The sequence below is a fragment of the Lemur catta genome, chromosome 1, assembly GCF_020740605.2.
Source record: "Lemur catta isolate mLemCat1 chromosome 1, mLemCat1.pri, whole genome shotgun sequence".
Taxonomy (NCBI): Eukaryota; Metazoa; Chordata; class Mammalia; order Primates; family Lemuridae; genus Lemur; species Lemur catta.
This window is the reverse complement of record NC_059128.1, coordinates 11,528,291-11,546,732: the sequence shown is the minus strand read 5'-3', so window position 1 is coordinate 11,546,732 and position 18,442 is coordinate 11,528,291. Positions and strand designations below refer to the sequence as shown.

General features: G+C 35.6%; 1 protein-coding gene across 1 annotated transcript in view; it reads left to right on the top strand.

The window, feature by feature from the left end:
* CPSF2 (cleavage and polyadenylation specific factor 2) overlaps nucleotides 1–16,370 on the top strand; it is a 28,220-nt gene extending 11,850 nt beyond the window's left edge. Inside the window, exons 7-16 of the mRNA XM_045561926.1 lie at nucleotides 829–944; nucleotides 2,851–3,038; nucleotides 3,999–4,289; nucleotides 7,063–7,163; nucleotides 7,873–8,073; nucleotides 9,967–10,119; nucleotides 10,842–11,067; nucleotides 12,166–12,465; nucleotides 13,676–13,810; nucleotides 14,208–16,370. Coding sequence (XP_045417882.1) covers nucleotides 829–944; nucleotides 2,851–3,038; nucleotides 3,999–4,289; nucleotides 7,063–7,163; nucleotides 7,873–8,073; nucleotides 9,967–10,119; nucleotides 10,842–11,067; nucleotides 12,166–12,465; nucleotides 13,676–13,810; nucleotides 14,208–14,300 — 1,804 coding nt within the window. The 3' untranslated portion in view covers nucleotides 14,301–16,370. The remainder of the gene's footprint in view (nucleotides 1–828; nucleotides 945–2,850; nucleotides 3,039–3,998; nucleotides 4,290–7,062; nucleotides 7,164–7,872; nucleotides 8,074–9,966; nucleotides 10,120–10,841; nucleotides 11,068–12,165; nucleotides 12,466–13,675; nucleotides 13,811–14,207) is intronic.
* Nucleotides 16,371–18,442: the final 2,072 nt, after the last annotated feature.

Here is an 18,442-nt window from a genome sequence, read left to right as displayed (position 1 = left end):
ATATTTGCAGCAAGCTGGCCAAAGACTTACATGTATCTAACACCAGGCATTTATCAATTAATTGAAAAAATATCAGTTATAAAATGGACAAAAGGTATAAAGTCAAAAAGAAAATTTAAATGATAATGATTTTTTTTTTAAATGGTGATATTCTTCTGGGAAGTATATAGCAAGTTGGTCAGTCTTTCTGATTGAACCTTTCTGGAAAAGATTAACTCTTTCTGGAAAGCTGTTTAGCAATACTATATATTCCAGTAAATACATTTCTAGGAATGTGAACTAAAGAAATCGGCAGAAATATAAGTGAAGCTTTTTGTAAAAATGTTCTTTGAAAGACTATTTATAATGACAAAAAGACTGACCTAAATATCAGTAAAGGGAATGGTCAAATAAATACAGTGTAAGACACAATAGAAAATTTTTACAATTGTTAAAAATTAGGTTTAGAAAAAAATTTTCATGTCATGGAAAAACCAGGATATAGAACTGAGTATATAGGAGTGTACATGGGATGTCAACTTTGGAAAGTACATATATATGCATAGAACAAATTTATATGCTTAGAAGGATGTATACCAAAATATTCTATCAATTGTTTCTGAGTATTGGTACTCTGAAAGATTTTTATTTTCCCCTTTATACTTTTTTGAATTTACCAGATTTCCTTATCTGGTATACTTCTATATGTTAGATGGGGGAAAGCATGTATACTTTTATAGTTAGAGGTGGGGGGAAAACCTTATAAAAGAAGTTGCTTAATTTTAAGTAAGAGAAGCTTTTATTAATGAAAGTGATATAAAATATTCTTCTTCTTAAACTTTGTTATAGCCACTTAAATGGATGTTCCCTGGAAATGTTAAGCAGACCCTCCCTACTTATCACAGATTCATTTAATGCTACATATGTGCAGCCTAGAAGAAAACAGAGAGATGAGCAACTTCTGAGTATGTATTATATCATGTCTTTTTTTTTTTTTTTTTTTGAGACAGAGTCTCGCTCTGTTGCCTGGGCTAGAGTGAGTGCCATGGCATCAGCCTAGCTCACAGCAACCTCAAACTCCTGGTCTTAAACGATCCTTCTGCCTCAGCCTCCCGAGTAGCTGGGACTACAGGCATGCGCCACCATGCCCGGCTAATTTTTTCTATATATATTTTTAGCTGTCCATATAATTTCTTTCTATTTTTAGTAGAGACAGGGTCTCGCTCTTGCTCAGGTTGGTCTCGAACTCCTGAGCTCCAGCGATCCGCCCTCCTCGGCCTCCCAGAGTGCTAGGATTACAGGCGTGAGCCACCGCACCCGGCCTATCATGTCTTTTTTAACAAGCTGTGAATTGCATGGTAGTATGAATTACTGTTTATTCTGTTTAACACTTTTCTTGGTCATAGGAGGTTGGCTAACTCTAGTATTTTTGAAAAAATGTTATGTGGTCATATCAGTATTTTGTATAAGAAGGTTCTTTAGTCGATTTGAATTTAACTTTTGTGTAAGTGATGTAAAGATGGCTTCTCCCTGCCATCCAACACATAGCTAGCTCTCCCTGGCACTCACTGGTATGTCTCTATATAAAGATGTCATAAAAATGTATTAGAAAAACTTACTCTAAAAGAAAAATGAACAAAAGAGATAAATGAGGGTGCAAACAGTCCACTAATTTTGATACTGGGTGTTTTACATTAATACAGTAGTCTTGGTTCTGAAGAGGTGCCTCTGGGCCATTACTGCTCGCTTCTGCTTTGACTTAAGCTTCTTCATCTTAAATTTTTTTAAATAAGATATATGGGATTTCAATAGGGAAAAGTGGAGTCTACTTTTAAGACTACTGCTGCCTTAGTCTATCTACTAAAAAATTATAACTAGTATACTCTGTTACACTAATTTTCAGAAGCTCTTCAATTCTTGGTTTTTGTTGTTTTTGCTAGAGTTTTGTTTTACCAGATATTTCCAAGCAGACTTTCATCTAGAGCAAGGAAATCTATAAAGATGCTCCATTGAATGGGAGTATGATCTATATATTATTGTAGAGGCATACATATGTCCATAGTATGTATTACATACAGTCGGCCATCAGTATTCACGGTTCTGCTTCTAAGGATTCAACCAGCAGCGATTGAAAATATTTGAAAAAAATAAAAATAATACAACAATAAAAAATAATACAAATAAAAATATGGCATAACAACTATTTACATAGCATTTACATTGTATTAGGTATTATAAGTAATCTAGAGATGATTTAAAGTATCCAAGAGGGTGTGCACAGGTTATATGCAAATACTATGCCATTTTATGTAAGGGACTTGAGCGTCTGTGGTTTTTGGTATCCGTGGGGATCCTGGAACCAATACTTTGTCGATACTGAGGGTTGACTATATATAATTTGTGTATGTGTAAGTGTGTATATAAAATCAGGAATTCATCATAAGAAAGTTCCCAAAGGTGAGACCAGAGTGGCCTGGAAACCCCAGGCTGGTTGCATTTGGCCTAGTCATTCAGTTTTCCCAGTGATGCAAATATAATTTTCTATGTGTATTATGATGTGTAAAGTGTTGAGGACTACTGATTTGTAATTTTTCAGTGAAGAAAATTGATGAGAAAAATTAAAAGAAAATTCAATTGAAAGAAAATTGAATTAAAGGTGTTGCTTACTCCTATGAAGATAAAGATATATATTCAACAGAATCAAAAGTAGTTGTGGTGACTTAAACAAAATTCTTTCAGTTTGTACCTGGCCTAATAATTGCTTATTTATACCTTAGAGTTTTTATAGTAAAAATAGGGAGATAAAGTAAGCTTTAATTTTGTAGCAGAGTATTGTTATGTTCTATAGGGATTTTACATCTTGTTTTCTAGCAAATGTCCTGGAAACACTTCGAGGTGATGGAAATGTATTAATAGCAGTGGACACAGCAGGCAGAGTTTTGGAACTTGCTCAACTTCTTGATCAAATTTGGAGAACTAAAGATGCAGGATTGGGTGTTTACTCATTGGCACTCCTAAATAATGTCAGTTATAATGTGGTGGAGTTTTCTAAGTCCCAGGTTTGTTTTCATGTTATCATTTGTAATAAAGAAGTTTGCTACAGTTATTGGGCAGAATACAGTGTCTGAATTGCCCTTTGAATTTTATTTTTCTGTTGAAGAGGTTGTTAATAATAGCTGACCATTAACTGTTTACTGTTCTGTGTGCTTACATGTTTTACTTCATTTAATCCTTATATACCCTACAAAGTAGTTTCTATTTTTATTCCCATTTTGAAGATTGGGCAAGTTGCTTCTCTTCTAATTCTTAGTATATCAATCTGTAGAATGGGGATAAGAATAGAATCTACCTTATAGGAATAAATGTCAGAATTCATTGTTTGGGTTTTATTTATTTATTTGAGACAGAGCCTTGCTCTGTTGCACCTGCTGGAGTACAGTGGTGCCATCATTGCTCACCGCAGCCTCAAACTCTTGGGCTCAAGTGATCTTCATGCCTCGGCCTCCTAAGTAGCTGGGACTACAGGTTTGCTCCACCACTCCCGGCTAATTTTTGTATTTTTTGTAGAGACAGGGGTCTCGCTTTTGCTCAGGCTGGTCTTGAACTCCTCACCTCAAATGATCCTCCTGCCTTGGCCTCCCAGAGTGCTAGGATTACAGGCGTGAATCACTGTGCCTGGCTTGTTCTTTTTCTTTTAAATAAAACTCCTTCCTTTGAATTAGCGATCTCTGGGAGTAAGATAATCATTTATACCGTGTACACTGCTTTTAAAAAAAGATGTAATTTATAAGTGAAATACAATGCAAATTGGATTTCTAGGGATGATAACTGGAGTGGGAGGCCACTTTTTTCTAATGGGGAAAAGAAACAGAAAATAAAATGCTTGCCCAAACTATAATTTAAGCAACCAATGGGGGAAAAAGACTTAAAATAGAACTTGAATTCCTTGGCTGCTAGGAAATATACTGAAGTCACAATATAGTATTTTGTAATTATTGTCATTTTTCTCCCCATATTAGGTAGAGTGGATGAGTGACAAATTGATGAGATGTTTTGAAGACAAAAGAAATAATCCGTTTCAGTTTCGCCATCTCTCTTTATGTCATGGTCTTTCTGACTTGGCTCGAGTACCTAGCCCCAAAGTTGTACTTGCAAGCCAACCTGACCTGGAATGTGGATTTTCAAGGGATCTCTTTATTCAGTGGTGTCAGGACCCTAAAAACTCAATCATTCTAACTTACAGAACTACTCCTGGGACTTTAGCACGTTTCCTAATTGATAATCCTTCTGAAAAAATTACGGAAATAGAGGTAAGTACTTGGATGTGAATTTTATCTTAAAACTGTTTGGGAATACGTTGTGTATGATATATAAAAATCAGTGACCAAAAATAAACCTTAAAGTCGTTCCAGTATTTTTATCAGAACAGTAGAGAACCATTAATAGCATGAATTTCAAAGACCCTTAACTGGAAATTCTCATTCTTTTTTTTTTTTGAGACAGAGTCTCGCTTTGTCGCCCGGGCTAGAGTGAGTGCCGTGACATCAGCCTAGCTCACAGCAACCTCAAACTCCTGGGTTTAAGCGATCCTACTGCCTCAGCCTCCCGAGTAGCTGGGACTACAGGCATGCGCCACCATGCCCAGCTAATTTTTTTTTTTCTATATAGATTTTTAGCTGTCCAAATTATTTCTATTTTTGGTAGAGACGGGGTCTCACTCTTGCTCAGGCTGGTCTCAAACTCCTGACCTCGAGCGATCCACCCGCCTCGGCCTCTCAGAGTGCTAGGATTACAGGCATGAGCCACCGCGCCCGGCCCGAAATTCTCATTCTTGAACTCTTGCATGGTACCCTATAGAATTATACCCAGAGGGTAAACATATACACTGTTTTTCTGGTCTCTCTGGAAAGTTCCTTTCCTGTCTTTTTCTTAATTTAAATCTGGATATTTCCTAATGATGTTCTTTTCCCTGTAGCCCTCTAAAGTAGGTACTCTTTTTTTCTTTTCATGTTTCATGTACTTTGAGTGGGGTAGGTGTCTTCCTTGTGTATTGCAGCTTTCAAGCCGTTTCTCTTCCCTTTGCAATTCATGCTGTCAGACGTGATGATATGCTGACCCCTCCTTGTTTCTGACATTTACTGATCTGGCCATTCTGTGTCATGCACTGGTGATGTTAGACCCTGATTCACAGCCTTCCTGTCCACTTGTACTTAGGATTCCATTCTCAACTTTAACATCCATGTATATGATCTTTCCAATCCCTTGGTCCTCTCAGTTCCTTGACAGCTTATTTTTCAGTTATCTTTTTCTCCACTCTACCATAGCCATCCATTCCTACTGTCATGGTGTCTGCTGCTATGGTCATACCCTTGACCTTATCATGATATGGCTGAACAGTCTCCAGATCTCTATCTCAAACATCCCACTCTGATCTTACAGCTGACTTTCTCTATTACTCCCATGCCAACAGCTCTTTGGTCATGTTGGGACTTTCAGTTCATGAACCTCACCTTTTACTATCCATCATCCTTCTAGCTTAGAGACAGTGGTCCATCAATACTGAGAATTTTGCAAACAATTTTAACTCTCTTACCTTTCTTTCTGTTTATTCTACCTACCTGGAAAAACCCTGACCCTAGTTAAACCATGTGCTTAGTCTGTGCCTGTACTTAAGCAGCTCTGTGTTACTGGAGTTAAACACTACTGTGTGGACAGGTTTCCCTTCACCTTTATGACTTCACATCCCAGAAGGGCACCCTACACTAGCACTCAACATTCTGTAGGGTGTTCCCTTTCTCACACTCCCATGAGGCAATTTTATGCATTCTGTTTCCTCAAATGTCCTACAACTCACTCTCATCCCTCATTCATAGCACATGACCTTGTCTCAAACTTAACAGAGAAGTAGAAGTGAGACAGGAATTCCTTTATCTTTCCACCACTAAATATATTTCTGTACCACATTTGCTGCCTTATCTCCTGTTACAGGTGCAAGACAATTAGTTAAATGACCAATATATCAAAAGATCATTTGCTTAATAACCAGTCCATTAAATCTATCAATTTTCCAAAACTAGTATTATTGAAGTTTATAGCAGTTGATGCTGAATGGGATGGTTACTAACTACCAGAGTTGTGCAGTTTTAGATGACTGCTTTTCATTTTGTCTTTGTAGCAGCCATTTTAAGGAATGTTTAGTTTGTTAAAAGCTAAGTGGTAAGAGTATCTTTGTCTTATAACTCTACTTACAAAAAGCATAATATTAGTAACTTAAAATCTGATAGATATTTTCTATAAATACACAATTGTTGAGCAAAGATGCAGAGCAAGCATACCAAAGTAAAATACTGTCTTTTGGGTTATTTAATAGCTCAGAAACACTTGAAACAGTTTCATCAGATATGAAATACTGAATTTGAAAACTTTAATTACTAGGAATTCCTTTAGGGCTGATAAGCCATTGGAGGAATTAATAAAAGAATATTAAAAGTGGGCCGGGCACAGTGGCTCACATGTGTAATCCTAGCACTCTGGGAGGCTGAGGTGGGAGGATTGCTTGAGCTCAGGAGATTGAGACCAGCCTGAGCAAGAGCAAGACCCATGTCTACAAAAAATAGAAAAATTAGCTGGGCGTGGTGGCACATGCCTGTAGTCCCAGTTACCTAGGAGGCTGAGACAGGAGAGGATCACTTGAGCCCAGAAGTTTGAGGTTGCACTGAGCTATGATGATGCCACTGCACTCTAGCTGGGGCAACAGAGTGAGACTCTGTCTCAAAAAAAAAAAAAAAAAACCCAAAAAATGACATTCAGAAGCATCCTAAAGAAATGAGAAGCAGCCAAAACATGAAATGTTAGTTTTTTGATTATTTTTTAAAAAAATAATATTTATGCTCAGGATTCTGTCCCTGCTCACCACCTTCTTAGGGATATTTGTTCTGCAGTTATTCCTCTCTCTCTGTTAACAGTTTTCCCTCTACTTGATCACATGCAAAACAATTTTTACTATTTTCTCTTCCCCTATTCCAAAACCTTTTCTTCTTTTGGTCTTCCTTATCTCAGGTCTTTCTTATCTCTTTTCTGTAGTTGAGGAAACGTGTGAAGCTTGAAGGGAAAGAACTTGAGGAATACTTGGAAAAAGAAAAACTAAAGAAAGAAGCTGCTAAGAAACTTGAGCAGTCAAAAGAGTGAGTCATTTTCAGACATTATAAATTTATGTATGTAATTTGAGAAGAATGTATTTCTACGACTTAAATGTTTAGTTGAAAATATTTAAATTTTCTTAAGACTTCATCACTTTTGTTACAGACATCTTTCAAATGGCTAGAATACCAAATCCTTTCAGTGCTAATACTACAATATATTTATCAACTGGCAGTTAATGTTATGTTTTACAAAATTTTGGTCCAATAATATTGAATATTATTCTAGTCATGCATCATTTAATGATGAAGATATGTTCTGAGAAATATGTTGTTAGGTGATTTAGTCATTGTGTGAACATTGTAGAATGTATTTACACAAACCTTGATAGTATAGCCTACAACGCACCTAGGCTATATGGCCTAGCTTATTGTTCCTAGGCTACAAACGTGTGCAGCATGTTACTGTACTGAATACTTGTAGGTAATGTAACACAGTGGTAAGTATTTATGTGTCTAAACATAGAAAAGGCACAGTAAAAAAAAAATATGGTATGATAATACCATATTTATGGAACCACCTTTGTATTAATATGTGATTTGTCATTGAGATGTTATAGAGCACATAATTGTATATTATCATTTGGATTAATATTGAATTAATAATTTTGAATATTCAGTAACAATTTTATAAATATTAATTCAAAATCTTTTTTGGACTTTATGACCTTGATCTATTCCACAATCCTCCCAGGGCAGATATAGATTCCAGTGATGAGAGTGACATTGAGGAAGATATTGACCAGCCATCAGCTCATAAGACAAAGCATGACCTGATGATGAAAGGTGAAGGTAGTCGGAAAGGAAGTTTCTTCAAACAGGCAAAAAAGTCTTATCCTATGTTTCCTGCCCCAGAAGAAAGAATTAAATGGGATGAATATGGAGAGATTATCAAGTATGTGGGCAAAGCTAACTTTTCTTTATTACAAATTGGAGGTATTATCTGTGCTACCATGTCAGCTCAGTGAATTTGGTCTTTCTGGTCACTATGTACTTTGTCAGTTTCTGAGTGCCTCTGCTTGAAAGATATAGAAGATTTATAATTTGAAATGCAAAAATAGAAACGTTGAGAAACATCTAGAGAATATTAAGGGAAAACTAGTAGTCTTATTACTTAGTTGTGTGAAAGGTTTAGAAAGATGATCAAAACTTTTTTCCCCCCACTTAAGAGAGGCAGGGGACATCCTCAGAGAAAGACATAGGATAGGAAGAACTTTGATGGTTGGTGATACTACATTTGGGAAATGGGTTATATCTCACATGATACACATGTGTTTTATGAGATATGTGAGATAAAAAGGAATATGAGATAGCATGAATGGAACCATGGAAAATCTATACCTGCTATTAGACAAACAACTGAAATCATATATTCTAATTGCAATTTTGAAAACACTAGTAACCTGTGTAAAAATTCTTTAGGGTTCTTGTTGCTTCCCTGGTAAATGTCAAATGCCTTAGCATAATGCAGGCTGTCTTTCACAATCTGGTTTCTCCCCACTTTTCTATTATGTTTCTATATATATCAGTGTGCTTTGTCCACTCTGGTGGTATCAGCCTTTCTGTTTCCTTCTGCTTGGTTTTTCTGTGTCATGCCTTTGTGCATGTTTTTCCTTTGGCGCTCTGTTCAGTCTTCCCCTCTCAGGTTTCCAGGTGCTGAATCTGGAAACTTTTCCTGTCTCCCAACACAGGTCCTTTTCTTGTACTTTCTTTGTACTTCCATAATGCTATCTTGAGCATATAGTGGAGTTAGATCATTCTTGGTTTTAATTAGGAAAATTCCACTGTTTACTTGACCCTCCAAAACAATAGAGAGGAAACATAACAGCTTAACTAACGTTGGTGATTTTGCTTACCATTCCACTTAATGGGTGACCAATCTGTTTAGCATGGGCAGTGATCTTTAGCTTTAATTTCCATATCTGAAAAATGAGGATAAGAATTAATTGAGGTGGTGTTTATAAGGCACTTAGCCTAGAGCCTGACTCATAGTAAATATGCTTTAAGTGTTTGCTACTGCTGTTGTTGTTATGTAGATTACAGTTGGAGATATTGGACTCCAGAGGCTAAGAAGCTGCTATAACAATCTGGGTGTTTGGGAATAGAGGCCTGGATTTTCAGAGAGGAGTGTGAGTGGATTTGGGAGTAGGGCATTGAAAAATATAGGAGTCAGAGAGAGAATGTTTAAAAAAGTGTTATTGTTTTTTTAAATTTAAACTAGACTAGAACTCTTTCTAATATTAGAAGTAAAAATGGGAAGACAGATGTATTAATAGTACATTGAAGTAAAGATCAAGGCTTATGAGGGAGTTAATGATATTGTATCTCAGTCTTCTTAATAATGTACAAATGGAGAGTCATCTGCTTTCTTTGGGTAGGAAGGAAATAACTGGGGGTCTTAAGGACAACAGAGGAGTTCTGAGATTTATTGGAATTTGGCAAAGAAAACCATAGAAATTGAGAAAAAGAATTATTGAAAAAAATACAGAGCTAGGTTGCAATAGTCCTTGTGATAGCCACTAAGATCTTCTAATGACCTTGTCTAGGGGCCTTTCACCAGCACACACAGTGTGTGTCAAAGAGCACACTTTAATGGTTATGAAAAACATGGCATAGGCAGTCATCTGATAATTGATATTACAAAATTGCATTGGCTTTGGATCAAATGTATGTTTAAATCTTGAACTACATGAGGAGCCTAAAAATTATGCCTCCCACTAGTTAGTTATACATGTTACATAACATTAGCTTGCTTTTTGCTACTTCTAATTAGAGACTTATTATTTAGACCAGAGGATTTCTTAGTGCCGGAACTTCAAGCTACTGAAGAAGAAAAAAGCAAATTAGAATCTGGTTTGACAAATGGAGATGAACCCATGGATCAAGATTTATCTGATGTCCCTACTAAGTGTATTTCTACAACAGAATCTATTGAAATAAAGTAAGTGCTTTTGTTGTAATTTGAGAATAGATTATAAGAGTACGTTTTTTTGTTGAGTTTTTTTTTTTTTTTGAGACAGAGTTTCACTCTGTTGCCTGGGCTAGAGTGCTGTGGCGTCAGCCTAGCTCACTGCAACCTCAAACTCCTGGGCCCAAGCGATCCTCCTGCCTCAACCTCCTGAGTAACTGGGACTGGTGTGTGCCACCACGCCTGGCTTATTTTTCTATTTTTTGTTAGAGATGGGGGTCTTGCTCAGGCTGGTCACGAATTCCTGGCCTCAAGTGATACTCCCACCTTGGCCTCCCAAAGTGCTAGGATTACAGGTGTAATTAAACTGTGCCTGGCCCAGTTTAATTTTTTTGAGTTACTGCTTGTTTTATAAAATATACTCCTTGACTTAAACATCTCTAGTGCCCTAATGTCTAGAAAATACTTCTGTGATCTAAAGTAGTTAAGAAACCTTTTTTTCCCCCTTTCTACTTAAGTATAGTTAATAATACCAGTAAATGATCATTTTGGAATTTTTTTTGTCATCAGAGTGCAAAGTGGCTTGTTTGTCCAATTATAGCTAAGACCTAAATAATACATATTAACAATACAATACATGTATATTTCTCAAATCCTCATTTTACATATTGTATACATTTTTTTCCTGGTGATAAAAGCCATTTTTTTTTAGAGTTGTCAGAAAAGTAATCTTGAGTAATCATGTCTAATTACAGAGCTAGGGTTACTTACATAGACTATGAAGGACGCTCTGATGGGGATTCCATTAAAAAAATCATTAATCAGATGAAGCCACGACAGTTGATCATTGTCCATGGCCCACCAGAGGCCAGTCAAGATCTGGCAGAGTGCTGCCGTGCGTTTGGTGGAAAAGATATTAAAGTGTACATGCCAAAGCTACATGAAACAGTTGATGCCACTAGTGAAACACACATCTACCAGGTAAATATGCTGGCAGTTGGCACTGAGTAGAAATAAATACTTTTTGTTGCAGATTAGGACAGACATTAGGAATACAGGGATGAGTGAGACAGACATAGTCCCCTGCCCTAGGAGACCTCATAGTCTATGGGGCTTACAAAAAGGAAATAGCATTTATCACATTGTCATACCCCTGAGAGAGAAGCTTAGGATGCTATGAGAATGTAAAGAGGAGGGACCCAACTCAAATTTAGAGGTTTAGAAAAGGTTTCCTGAAAGAAGTGATAACTAAGCTGAGTCCTAACAGATGTGTAGCTGGATTGTCAGGTGGATAGAGTAGGAAAGAGAAGGGGAAAGAGTGTTCCATGCAGAGGGAACAATATTTGCAGAAGTACAGAGGTGAGGGGAATGATGAGTGTTAAAGAATTCAAAAGTTCTAGAAAAATTCACAGATGTTAAGTCTCTACTCCTAATTGAAACAAATGGAAATAGATATAGAATTCAGGACTAGCACAGCGGAGAGATTAACTCTTATCTGGTAAAGGGAGATGGTGTCCCCCCAGTGATGTCTATATCTGGAAGAAATGGGTTGGAACTTACCAGGCAGAAAAATTATTCTGGTCAGAGTAAAAGGAAGCAACATTTCAAGAACATGGAGGTGTGAAACTCTATGGTATATTAGAAAAGTAAAAGCAGTTCAGTACTGCTGAAGTACACCAAGTGCTAGAGGATGAGACTTACCAGTGGTTCTCAGCCTCAGCTGCACAGGAGAATCGTCTGGGAAGCTTTTCTGGGGGCCAGAGGAACTCGGTGCTCTGGTATTAATCTCACCGGTTATATTAGAAACACTAGAGAGAAGGCCCTGGCATTCGTTGTTTTTTTTAATTGCCATGTGATTCCAATGTGTAGTCAGGATTAAGAACCTCTACTTTGGCAAGTAGGGGCCCTAATGATCTTACAGGCAATTAGGTATTGGTCATTGTGAGGATCAGATGAGTGAAAGATTTTCAAATTTTAATCACATTACCAGAGCTAGAAAATGATAATAATTAGTTATATTTAATTTGTTAATCTATATTCTGTGGGTTGTATTTCTCCCCCTCCCCTTTGCGTATCTAGGTGAGATTAAAAGACTCTCTTGTCAGCTCCCTTCAGTTTTGTAAGGCAAAAGATGCTGAATTAGCTTGGATAGATGGTGTCTTAGACATGAGAGTTTCCAAAGTGGACACAGGCGTTATTTTAGAAGAAGGAGAGCTGAAGGATGATGGAGAAGACTCAGAAATGCAAGTAGATGCCCCTTCAGATTCTAGCGTTATAGCGCAACAAAAGGCCATGAAAAGTCTGTTTGGAGATGATGAGAAAGAAACAGGTGAAGAAAGTGAAATCATTCCAACTTTGGAACCCTTGCCACCCCATGAGGTAAAAAAAAAAAAAAAAAAGATGTGCTTTTTCTCTTTCTTCCTTAATTTGTCATCCTTCTAGTTTTCCTTTTGTGTTTTTAACCATTTAAAATATGGCACATTTAGGCTGATTTGGAAGTTTTTAAAAAAGATTACTGAAGACATGTTTGTGTGCATCCATGTGGGCAGCAATTCTGTATGGGTAGGGAATAATAACAATTTACAGGATACCTTTAGCAAATCTTTTAGGTACATAATTGTTTTGTGATCTTTTTTCAGTATGGATTTTTAAATATTAAGTTTGATGATTGTGAGGGTCACCTACCTTCTTCTAATCAGGAGATTTATAGTCTTCTAAGAATGTCTTACTGTTGCATTCCATTTTTATATATTGTCAATTCTGTTCAAATCACTTTTGGTTTTGTTATAGTTAGAAATCTGTTATTAAACATAGATATAATTTTAGTCTAGTATTTACATGTTCTCAATCAGTATCTAGTTAATTAACAAAGACTCTAGGTAATTAAACTTAAAACAATATTAAAACTGTAAGAGTCCTATGTGCACATAATAAAGTGATGTCTTCAGCCCTGCTATGAAATTAAGAAGAGAGAGAGAGAGCCTCCTCTGTCTTTGGATTCCCTGCTAGTACTACTCTTGAAATTGGGAGGAGGGATTAGCATCTTTTTTCTCCCTATGCTAAAGCTAGTGGTTTTCTAAGCAATTTCAAAAGAGCAGCATTAGGCAAGAACCACTTTCCTTTCTGGTTGTAAAACTTGTGGCATCTGTTGCATTTCCTCCAAGGATGAAGGGATAGTGGAAATGGGATTAGGGAAGAATTATCCTCTGAACTAAGCAAGGGAGTGGGATCTGGAAAATGAATTTTTGGTTCAGTTCTGCCTACTGGCACTCTAGTTGACTCCTTTAGGCAAGTGGGTGAGTGAAGAGCATAACATTACTAAACGTCTCTCTGTTATTATGAAGTATGACTAATGAAATTGATTGTGAAACATTCAGAAAATGTGAAGGGCTTTGTAATGTTAAGTAATGGGGTAAAATTCAGAATAACAACTTGGAATGTGATTTATAGTCTTGAAATAATCTATCAAAGGACTTCAGGGAATAATAGAAGATATCTCAGAGATCATGTGGTGTTTTACTTTATTCAGCACAACTATTTGTCTGGTGTTTTATTTGAAGTTATTCTTTCCCCTCTACCCTTATCTAAGGTTCCTGGACATCAGTCAGTTTTTATGAACGAACCAAGATTATCAGACTTCAAGCAAGTTCTTTTACGGGAGGGGATTCAAGCTGAATTTGTAGGAGGTGTGCTTGTTTGCAACAATCAAGTAGCAGTCCGTAGAGTAAGTGTGTTTTTAAAAGGAGCTGAAGGGAATACATACCTCTGATGTTTTGTCATTTTGAATTCTGTAATACTTGATTGGTAATTTCAAAAAACTGAAGATCAGTAACTTATAGTCATCATGATGACCTTGAAGACTTACTTATAAAAGTCATTGAAGGCTCTGGAAGAAATGATATATAATTTTATTGGAAATTTTTGTTATTTGAATCCTCTCACATTTATGTGTCTATGTAAAATTCATGACTTAAGTATTATATTCATATTCTGTGAATCAGAGCAACCCATTTCCTAACTAATCATAAAGTAATCTGTTTCATGTATTTTGGTTATTATATCTGCATATTTATTAATGAATAGGAAATGTACTAAAGAATTTTTTTTAACTTGGTTTTTAGACTGAAACTGGACGCATCGGATTGGAAGGCTGCCTTTGTCAAGATTTTTATAGAATAAGAGACCTTTTATATGAACAATATGCCATTGTGTAAAGGACATGATGTCAAGAAGTATCTGCTTGACCTTTCTAAGAAAAAAGGATTCTTACCGTATTCTAAGCTTTTACTGTTTTGTTTTGTAACACATGAAAAGAATCTGCCAGAAAAACTTACATGTATTAGATTTTTAAAATGTAAATATTAATAGAGAACATTTTGCTAATGCTCAGATGAGCACTAGATAGCTTTTGGCTTTCAGAGTGATAGCGCTCCTAGCAAGTATACAGGCCCAAGAATTGAAGGTGATTGGTTTCCTTTACAGACCCCTTATTCTAGAAGGGCTTTTTACTTGAATAAAACAATGCAACTTAGCAAACCAGTTCATGGCCTTAGAGAAATATGTTTGCATGAGTTTTTGCAAACTGTTTCTTATATTTTCTGGAATGGAAAGTGAGAATTATTTAGAAAAATTATGCTACAAAAAAACAAAACAGATACAACAGTTTTTTGACACTTATTTAAAAAAATAACAACAAAAAAAAATACATGCTATGACTCTTCTAATTTGAATATGCAATTGTTTTGACATGGAGCATATCTGCTCCATGCTCGTATTTCCTAATGATTCACTCTGAAGTAAGGTAGTACACATTTGGTTCAGAAATCCATTTTTCTTTCTCCTATTTCTTGTTTTATTATGATTTTGTTTTTCAGTTTGAATTATGATACCATCATTTGAATGTACATAATTCAGAAGAACTCCATGATGTGTTAAAGTCTTAAGGGCTCTGCATAGCATACATTTTAGACAAATCTTAACCCTCAGCTAGGTTACTGTATTGTTTAGTGCTCAGTTTTTAAGACTACAAATATTGAACCTCACGTTTTTTATAAGGTAACGGTATAATTTAATTAAAATGTGTAAATGTTTTCATCTCTTAGGCTTGTGCTCTCTTAAGGTTACCCAAGTAGTAGTTGGATTTTATACACATTACTACAAAAATAATGCTGAAGTTGGATAAGGTTTTGCTTTCTGTGTTCATGTCTTTCTTGTGGCCAACCATCCTGATATATTATAAACCACTTGTGTTCAAGAGTAAAAACAATACATGGAATTTTTATTGAACTAAGCAATGAAAACCATGTCGTTCTATTGTAATTTGTTGATAATTTTTTAGAAAGTACCTTAATCATGGCAGGCTTTGGTGTTTATTTCGCAAGTATATAGGCTTCCTTTTTACACTTAGCATTTTTAGGACGATCAGTCTTCTTGTTTAACTTATATGGAACTATGTATGGTACAACCCAGTGATATCAGACTAGAATTAATATTTCATTCTATTTCAAATGCTTACAAAGCCTCTATTGTGGATTATAGTGCTAATGCAAAGTTTACAGCCTTCTGATACTGAAAAGCAGATATATAAAACGATGTTACGAAAGATGAATATAAAGAGTATATTTTCTTTTTAGTGCTTTGAAAAAATTTCACTTAAACCCTTATTACTGTATGGAGTCAGCCTATAATCCTATTTATATTCTAGAGGCAAGAAAATCTGCATTTGTTTCATGGCTTAAAGCATCTGGTTATACATATTACATTGTACTAGCAATATTGAAAAATTATTTCTTGCCTAGCCTTTTTATTGTCCTATGAACAGGAATTAAATTTTAAAGTACTGCTTGAAGATGGTAATGCTAAATAATGTCATTGCAGGAGTAATACTTGTACCTGTTTCTAGATGACAATATTACCAAAATTTCTAACATGAAGACTTAGCTTCAGTTACTTAAGAAACATGAAAACTTAGTTTCAGTTACTTAAGAAAAATACAAATTTTAAAAACGACTGTGAAAGAAATCTGAACTCAGAGAAACTTTCAGACCTTTATTGTTTAGAAGCAAGAATAAGTGCAACATGTAGACTATCATCTGATTAGCAAATTATTTGGTTAAAAAATTTTATTGTAGTATTTGTTACAGTGGGATTATTAATGTCAGATGTCATTGCAAACCTTTCTGTATTTTCATGAATCTCTAGGTGGCCTGAAACAGGTAAGGAAGTCAATTTTCTAAGGTGGGCAATTCACCCTTTTTTTTTTTTTTTAATAAAGATACAATTCACATAACATAAAATTCACTCTTAAAATATACAATTCATTGGTTTTGGTATATTCACAGAGTTGTATGACCACTACAACTATATAATTCCAGAACAGTTTCATCACCCCGAAAAGAAACCCTATAGGGCCTATACCCATTAACAGTTACACCTCATTCTCCCACCTTTCTAGCCCCTGACAAACATTAACCTACTTTCTAGCTCCTTGAATTTACTTTTTCTGGACATTTCATAAAAATGGGATGGTATAATATCTAGTCTTCTATGTCTGACTTCTTTCACTTAGCATAATGTTTTCAAAGTTCGTTGATGTTGTAGCATGTGTCAGTGTAATATTCCATTGTATGGATATACCACATTTTGTTTATCTAGTTGTCCGTTGATAAGACACTTGGGTTGTTTCCAATTTTTGGCTACTATAAAGAATGCTGCTTTGTAGTCATCCTAATGAGAGTGAAGAGGTATCTCATTGAGGTTTTGATTTGCATTTCCTTAATGACTAATGATGTTGAGCATCTTTTCATGTCCTTATTGGCTATTTGTATATCTTCTTTGGAATAATGTCTGTTTAAATCCTTTTTCTGTTTTTAATTTGGTTTATTTATCTTTTTATGGTTGAGTTATAAGAGTGTTTTATGTATTCTGGATACTAAACCATTATATATGATTTGCAAATATTTTATCTCATTTTGTGGCTTTTCACGTTCTTGATAGTGTACTTTGAAACACAAAAGTTTTTAATTTTGATAAAGTTCAATTTATTTGGTTTTTTACACCCCCCCCCCGTGGTTCCTTATACTATTAGTTTCATGTATTAGAAACCATTCTTTCATCCAAGGTCATGAAATTTTACACCAATTTTTTTTTTCTAACAGTTTTATAGTTTTAACTCCTAGAGTTAGGTCTTTGATTCATTTTGAATTAATTTTTGTATATGGTGTGAGGTAGGGGTACAATTTCATTCTTTTGCATGTGTGTACGTAGTTGTTCCAGCATCATTTGTTGAGAAGACTATATTGATTCAGGGTGTGTAAGGTGAATTTCATTACATTTATAGATTGTGTAGTGGTGAAGTCTGGGCCTTTAGTGTACCTATCACTCACCTTGCATTTTTCCATGAGTTTTAGAATCAGCTTATCAATTTCTGCAAAAAAGCCTACTTACTTTTAATGTAGGGGGAAGCAGTTGGAATTTACAACTTAAAATCTTAGGATATTATAGCTAAAAGGGACTGTAAAACTCATTTAGTTCAACCCACTTATTTTAGTATTGAATGAATGGGCCTGTGAAAGGAAAGGGATTTGCTTGACATCCATACAGCTGGTTAAAGGCAGAGTTGGGATGGAACCCAGCCTTATATCTTACAGAATCCAGTGTCCCTTCCTTCTTGCCTCCCTCTTTCTCACGGACTTGCTCTGTCACCCAGGCCGGAGTGCAGTGGCATGATCATAGCACACTGTAACCTTGAATTGCTAGGGTCAAGCAATCCTGCCTTAGCTTCCCAAGTAGCTAGGACTATAGGCTATAGGCGCTTGACACGACACCCAACCAATTTTTTTTTTTTTTTTGGTAGAGACAGGGTTTTGCTATGTTGTCCAGACTGGTCTTAAACTCCTGGGCTCAAGCAATCCTCTTACCTCAGCCTCCAGAGTCAGTAGCTGGGATTACAGGCGTGAGCCACCATATCCAGCTTGAAATTTCATATTTAAATATCAATAAACATAAATGTCTAAAGAGATTGTGTAAATCCTGTATCAGTTATAAGAAAAAACAAATTTCTTATCCTAAATGTACAGAATTCAAATTCTCACGGGTTTTCAATATCTCATATTCGTGATTTTTTTTTAAGAAGACACATATTCAGGAAGAAGTATGTTTAATGAGGATTAAGAACATTGTGCATTTTAAACTATTAAGCAGAATTTTATATCAATATTATTGCCCATTAAGAAAAGCTTCTTTCACCTTTATTTCAACTATTCTTTTGAATACTTTTACCTAAGATAATGAAACCATAGGCAGAGATTTTTCTAATAGTAATAAAAACCAGTGTAGTAAATCCTAATAGCTCAGA